This window comes from Heloderma suspectum, chromosome 2 (genome assembly GCF_057233095.1).
Source record: "Heloderma suspectum isolate Gila_16-S chromosome 2, 16-S_ref, whole genome shotgun sequence".
NCBI lineage: Eukaryota > Metazoa > Chordata > Lepidosauria > Squamata > Helodermatidae > Heloderma > Heloderma suspectum.
In genome coordinates this window covers 177,313,596-177,320,865 of record NC_139459.1, presented here as the reverse complement: position 1 = coordinate 177,320,865, position 7,270 = coordinate 177,313,596, and the positions used below count along the sequence as shown (strand labels likewise).

Below are 7,270 nucleotides of genomic sequence, written 5' to 3'. Positions count from 1 at the left end.
AGTGTGTGCACTTGTGTGCAGCATATGCACACAACAGGGTGGACTGGTGGAATTTGTCACATGCTAACTTGTTCACGTTGGTGCTGTGGACTTTTATCTCAGTGGAGGAAGCCAATGTAAATAGTGCTTGGCACCCTCCACTGACAAAGCCATTGTAGCCAGAGGATCTCTGTGTGCTCATGTGCCTGGAAGAGTGCTGGAACTTGGGCATAAGGGTAGCCAAGCATGGGTGCAGCCTCTCTAGTAATGGGGTGGTCCCTTTTTTTAAAAACACACCATTCAGAACAGCTAAGCCCCTTTCCAGTAGTCTCAGTACCGCTAAGATGCTGGCTAATCCCTCTTTCTCTGAAATGAAACAAAATGACCAAGCCAGTGGTTTAGCAGTGGAAGCAGTACAGGTACCAGTAGCTGAGGCTGGCAACCAAAACCAGTATCCCATTTGACCTGTTGATGGGCCAGGCTGAACCATAACTAATGATGAGAAATTCAAGAATGCACAACAGGAAACCAGTGTGACAACCTCCCCCCCCCCCATAATTTAATCTGCAGCAAAGTACTAACATTAAATACCAGTTTATCAGAGATGGGGAGGCTAAGCAACCACAGGACTCCTCCACTCCCCTTTCCGAATATTGATTTTATTTATTTTGTAACTTCTCTCCAAACTGCTAAGAAAGAATTTGTATAATTTTCTTGACGAGGCATGAAGCCAGTGAGTGAGAAATATGGAGATGGCTTAGGTGATTCTCTGTATGTAACCTGTCCTCTGGTTTTACAGTTCTTGTGAATCTGCAGCTGCTCCAGTTCATTAACTCTGCAGCCTTCCCCAACCTGGTGCTAACTGGGCATGGTGGGATTTGTAGTCCAACACATCTGGGGAGGCTGGGGTTGGGGGAGGCTATTGGGGGGGCTGGGGGAGGCTGTTATGCTGGTTGGGGGAGGCTGTTGGGGGAGGCTGTTATGTAGCTTGTTATGTAGCCTCCAGCCTTACCCCTAGAGTTAAATGTGTGGTGGTGAAAATATAACAAATTATATTCCAAGATGCTGAGGGGGCAACTAGTGCCCCAGTATTTATTACTTCCTAATTTACATTTAAAGGCTGTCATGCCTCCAGCAATCATTGCTCCAGCAATCAGCAATCATAATGTATCTGCATTAGGGCAAAAGCATGTGTTAACACTGGCTTTGCACTGATGTGCGGCCAGCTCTATGGCTCAATCACACATTGGCAGCATGAGATTCAGAATGAAGACACACTGGGGGTGAGAGTGGAAATGGTTGGATCTGCTTTGGTATCTGCATGACTTCAGTGCAGGGTTGTTCCATGCTGCTGTTCAGTTTCTGCTTTGAAAGATATTTACCATGTTCTGCATCCTACTGAGAGTTGCTTCACTCATATCAATGTTACCACCCTGATAGGATTACCATGTAGGAAACTGTATGCAGCCAATACGTAGCCACAAAGGCATGCATCTACTTCAGTGCATGTACATAGGGTTGGAAGCCCCAACTGGTGGCAGGTTCCCATGGAGGATACATACAGTAGGACTGCCACCTTGTGATTCAGACACGGACATCACGGGGGAAGGGGGAGAGAGCACAGAAAATTATACTGGGAACAGAACTCAGCTTCCAGAGAATCTGTTTTCATTTTTTAAAGCAAGTTTCTAGCTCTGAGGAGGGCAAAGATATGCTCGAAAGTGTGTGGGCAATGCCTTCTGAAAGCTCAGAAGCTACAGAGGTGGGACTATAAGTATTCCAGGGATCGGGGTGGTGCTTCAATGACTTTTGTAGGTCTCTCTCCTTCTATATAAATAGCAGGTGTAGAATAAATTATACACAGTAATAAAAAAAAGAAAAAGTAGAATGATGGAAAATAAGAAAAGTTATAAGAATTGGCTTTCTTGACAACAATTTTGATATTTAAACCTCAGGGTACATGCAGCCCTACTCATGCCAGTCTGATCCGATCTCCCATCATGTAGTCCCAGCACAGCCACATATCATACCCAGCATCGCTGGAAGACCCACACCTCAACTACCCTGGATTTTGCCTGAACCATCGCACCCTACCCCAACAATCCTTGGAGTTAGGCTCTCCGCATCAGCCTCATTTTGAGAGCCTGCACCACTGGGTTTGTAACTTAAGGCATCCCAGCCCTGGCTCATCCCCTTCCTTTGGGGACAGCTATGCAAAACACACTGTAAACTGATACAGTGCAGCAGTTAAATCTGGAAGAAGACCCCTCCCCACAAGGGTGCTTCCCAGAGAAGGCTCTTATTGTAGGATCGCCTTGCTTCATTCACAGAATTATACAGGGGGTCCAGAGGATTCAGTCTTCCACTTGTAGCCCTCCTGTGTTTTCCCACCACTTGTGTCTTTTTTCTTCCCACACAAAAAAAATCTATGAGGAAAAGGTGGAATAGCTGCACAATGTCTTTTAATGGGTAGTGCTAGGAACCCTCCATCTGGAAGCACCCCAATATTTGTGGGAGAAACACGGTGATTTCTTTTCCAGTTTCCAAGCATACTGTCAGACTGATGGAGAGACGGAGGCCATCATATTCTGCTTTTGGAGAATTATGATCTGGCCATTCCAAATTGTCTCCAGGAAGTGGGGTTTTGCCCTCTGTCCATGTTGCTTCCTAAAAGGAAGCTCTGATGGCTCAAGACTCAGTCTTGCTTCCTTCTAGTGCATCCACAGACTTTCCCTGGAGTGGTGTCCCCAGCTCAGCTTGACAGCTGTCGTGGCTTTCATTATGAGGATGGAACTTGGAGACGATCCTGGCAGTCTCTGGCGTGATCTCAAAGTGCTTGCGCTTCCCACGGGTGTCCGGCGAGGCACTGCGGCTGCTTGTCCCTGGGTCCAGGAGGCCACTTACTGCCTCTGGGTTTGACAGGGCAGCAACCAGCAGGGGCAGGCTGGAAACTTTGGGGATGATGGTGCGAGCATGTTTCACTGGCATCCGGCTGAAGCGCCCCCTGGAATGTGGGCTGATTGTGGCATCTGGGTCAAGCAGAGAGTCCTTCAGTTCAGTGCTGTCCCTGCTGTTCAACTCTGAGTGAGAAGAAGAGAATTAGGGAATTAAATGACCTGTTTAATGTATCATCCCAGGAAACTTATTTGAACCTGAATGATGCTTGCCTAAAAATAGTGCTTATTAAAGGGTTGGCTGGATTGCTCTGGGAAACCACAAAGAGCTCCCCCTAGAACACAAGCAATATGTGTCTTCTCTGGGGCAGGAGGCAGAAATCTTTCCCTTTCAATCTGTGCAATAGCAATTGATAGGGCCCACCAATCCTGCCCATAATGGAAGCAAGTGCACCAGCCATCTATTTTTTGTAGCTTTTTTTGTTCCTTAGGGTGTATCTGCATGACAAACTTACATCAGGTTACTACAGTTCCTAGGGTTCCCTGGGGATATGAAATGGCTGTTAAACCAGTTTAAGTTTGTAGTGTAGAGAGATGTGCCTAGGGTCCTTCCCCAAGGTTGCATTTGCATCTCTGTTTTTATGTATCAGTGGTTTAACCCCATATTAATTTCAGCATTAAAGTACTTTGTTTCTATTCAGGCCATGAATTAAGCTACTGCTCTTCCTGTCTGCTATAAACGCCATTCTGAGAAAAAAAGCTGTGGCTTTTCAGTCCCCTGCACTGAGTAAGGGAGTACAGAAGTTGCTGGCCACTGTAGCCAGCTCTTTCTGCCTAGGTAGACAGGGTCATTACACTGAATTTCAGAGTACCCTTGTTTCCCATGTGATGCTTGGAACGATCATTGGATAGGCAGGTTGCTTACCTGTAACTGTAGTTCTTCAAGTGGCCATCTGTGCATCACACATATGGGCTCTGCGCCTATGTGGAGCTTCGATTCAGGAAGCTTCTAATAGCCAAGGAACGTTTGGGCAGGAACCCTCCCCCCATCCTACTGTGCATGTCCCGAGTGGGTCCCCACCCAGTCCCTCAGTTCCTTGAGACCACCTAGTTGGCATTGAAACCAAGGGTACAAAAATCTCACCTCAGTACCAACAGCAATATTGACATTGACACCGAAGTGGGGACGGTGGGTGGGTTGTGTGAATGCACAGATGACCACTCCAAGAACTAGAGTTACAACTAAGCAACCTGCCTTTCTTGTTCGTGGTCTCTGTGCATCACACATGTGGGCGATTAACAAGCTGACTTACCGGTGGTGTGTCGGTGTGTCACTGTAATATCAACAATAGCACAGCATGGCCAAAAGAGCAGTCTGTTCAGGCCCGAACTTTGAGCTTGTAATGTCTAACAAATGTCAATGGCTTAACCCAAGTCCAGTGATCTCATAAGCAAGTCAAATAGTCTATACAATCCAAGAGATGAACCTCTGCGATGAGACTGGAAGCCCTTTCTGTGATCCCCCATAACAGACAAAAAGTCATTATGTTTTACATAAGCCTTCTGTTCTGGACCTGTAGAAGGCTAATGCTCTCTGGACATCGAGGGTGTGCAACGTTGACTCCAATGGTGAGGTCGGGGTAGGAATCTTGATTTACATGGAAATCCAACACCACCTTTGCGATAAATGTAATGTCTGGTCAGAGCACCACCTTATCTCTATGAAAAACTTGATAAGGCAGGTCGACCTGCAAAGCACAAAGTTCACCAGCTCTTCTCACTGATGTAATCGCTACAAGGAAGGTGAGTTTCCCAGAAAGTAGACGTAGATCAGAAGTAGCAAGCGGCTCAAAGGGTTTTGATGTCAAAGCCTGTAGCACAACTGAGAGACTCCATTGCAGTACCAGTACTGGAACTGGAGGAGCAGTGTGCTGTTAGGGGTGGGCAAACTTACTCCTGCCCATGCCACATGGGGGTGCACAAGACCCCCTCCAGCTGCTCGACCATTTATGCCTGTAATGATGAGTAAATGGGCCTCTTTACAGCCGCCACTTACGTAAAATCGGCCTTTACAGAAAAGGCTGAGCTGCCGTTTTGTGCAGAATGATGGCTCAGCAGAGCAGTGGGGCCCACTATCCTTTCCCAACTTGGTGTGTGCCAAGTCGGGCAAGTGCGGCAGTCCGTGGACTCCAATCCGGGAAGCCAAACTGGAGGTAATCCACTGAGCTCAAGCCCCCAACCGGACTCTGCCACCACCCCTGTGTGCCATATTCCTTTTAGGAATTGACAGACGGTCGGATGCGAGAATACAGAAAACCCTTGAATGGAATGATGATTCGCTGAGATCACAGCTAAATAAACTCGTATTGAAGAATATTTAAGTCCTTTCTGAAATAGATCGTGCAAAAAACACAAGACTCTTTCAGGTGACCCCCGGACTGGATCAAATCCTTTTGCTTTCACAAAGGCAGTAAGCTTTGTCCACTTACTCACATAAGATTGTCTAGTTGATGGCTTCCTAGTTGCCTCCAAACCTGGTACAACCTCTGAAGGAAAACTCAGCCTCAAGTCCGCTAACGAATCTTCCATGCAGTTAATTTGAGTTGATAAGTCTGGGTGACAAATGTGGCTTCAGCCATAGAAGAGGAGGTCCAGCACCGACGACAGACAAAGAAACTGCTTCACCTAGTTCCAAGAGTGGGGCAGGCCTGCCTCGGCCACCATGGAGCAATTAGAATGCACTCGGTACCATTGTGCCTGACCTTTGTGAGGACCTTCGGCAGAAGAGGGAATAGTGGAAACAGATAGACGAGATGGCCTGTCCACAGAAAAGCATCTTCCAGTGCATTCTGGCCCACTCCTGCTCTTGAGTGAAAGCTCTCACAAATCGCATTCTGCTGACTTGTGAACAGATCTATTGCAGGAGTTCCCCATTGTCTAAAGAGACGATGAAGGATTTAAGGAGCCATCTGCCACTTGTGGGACAACAGGTAAGTCCAGCTTAAAGAATCTGCCAGGATGTTGTCAGTGCCAGCTACATGAAGTGCCGTCAACACAATTCTGCAAGGAATGGCCCAGCTGAAGATGTTGAAGGTCAACATGACTAGATGGGAGGAATGTGTTTCCTCTTGCTTGTTAAGATGCCAGACTACCACCATATAATCTGTAAGCACCTGTACCTGTCTGTTCCGAAGGTCCATTTCAAAAGCTTGAAGGGACTTCTTCACTGCCAATAACTTGGGAATATTGATATGCTACTGTTTCTCCTCCAGAGACCACAGTCCTTGGATCCTGAGGGAGCCACAATGACCCCCCAACCCCTGGAGAGAAGCACTGGTTGCAAGTACCAGTGAAGGTGATGGGCAAACAAATGGAACCCCTTGACTGAAATTGTGTAAGTCCATCCACCAATGGAGTGTACGAATAATCCTGCTCGGCAACCTTAGTCAGAATCAACAAGCATCACCTGTACTGTTGAAAGCACAAAGAACCAGTTCTGAAGAGGCCTCATTTGGAGCCGAGCCCAAGCCACCACATATATGGTTGCTGCCATCACACCCAGAAGGCGCTGAATGATGAATGCTGTTGTGCAGGGCTGCTGACACAGTTTACTGGCAAGGTGGACAATAGTTGAAGCACAGTCTTGTGGCGGACAGACTCGAGCTGTAATCAAGTTTAACACGGCCCCAATGAACAGAATCATGTGAGTCAGCTTCAGAGCAGACTTTTCTTTGTTCACTAGCAGATGTAAGGCAGCCAGAAGGTTGCAGATGACTATTATTGCTTGAAGTAGATGCTTTTGGGAGGACGCAATAATAAGCCAATCTTCCAGATATGCGTAGATCTCAATACCCTGGACCCGGAGATGTACACACACCACTGCCATACACTTGGTGAATACCCTTGGCGTGGTAGCTAGTCTGAACGGAAACACTCTGAAGTGGAACATCTTGGAACCGATGACAAAGCATAGGAACCTCTGGTGCGAGCCATCAACTGCGATATGAAACTAAGCATCTTTGAGATCTATTGCTGCAAATCGTATCCCCCAATAAAAAAAGGCAGGACCACAACCAAGGTAGTCCTCCAGAACTTTCTGGGGGTAATGAATGAATTCAAATCTCTGAGGTCTAGAATAAGGTGCAGTCTTCCATCCCACTTGGGGACCATAAAGTATCAGGAGAAGAAGCTGTCTGCTTGTCGGTATGGGAGGACACGCTGAATAGCTCCTTTTTGCAACAGGGTTTCTGTTTCCAATGACAGCACTTTCAATGGAGAGGTCACTCGTACAGCACCCACGGGAGGGAAGACATCGAATTCTATCTTGTAACCACATTGGATGATGGTCAGGACCCAAGAGTCTGAAGTAGTCGCAGCCCATGGAGGAAGAAATTGAG

General features: G+C 47.1%; 1 protein-coding gene across 5 annotated transcripts in view; it reads right to left on the bottom strand.

Moving 5' to 3' along the window:
* Window positions 1-576: 576 nt before the first annotated feature.
* Window positions 577-7,270, bottom strand: part of GMIP (GEM interacting protein) — a 93,701-nt gene continuing 87,007 nt past the window's right edge. For 3 of the 5 annotated variants that reach the window (XM_084836423.1, XM_084836424.1, XM_084836425.1), the window contains one exon: window positions 577-3,059. In XM_084836423.1, the coding sequence (XP_084692549.1) occupies window positions 2,668-3,059 (392 nt within the window). In that variant the 3' untranslated portion in view covers window positions 577-2,667. The remainder of the gene's footprint in view (window positions 3,060-7,270) is intronic. The other 2 variants (XM_084836426.1, XM_084836427.1) reach the window with 1 other exon arrangement.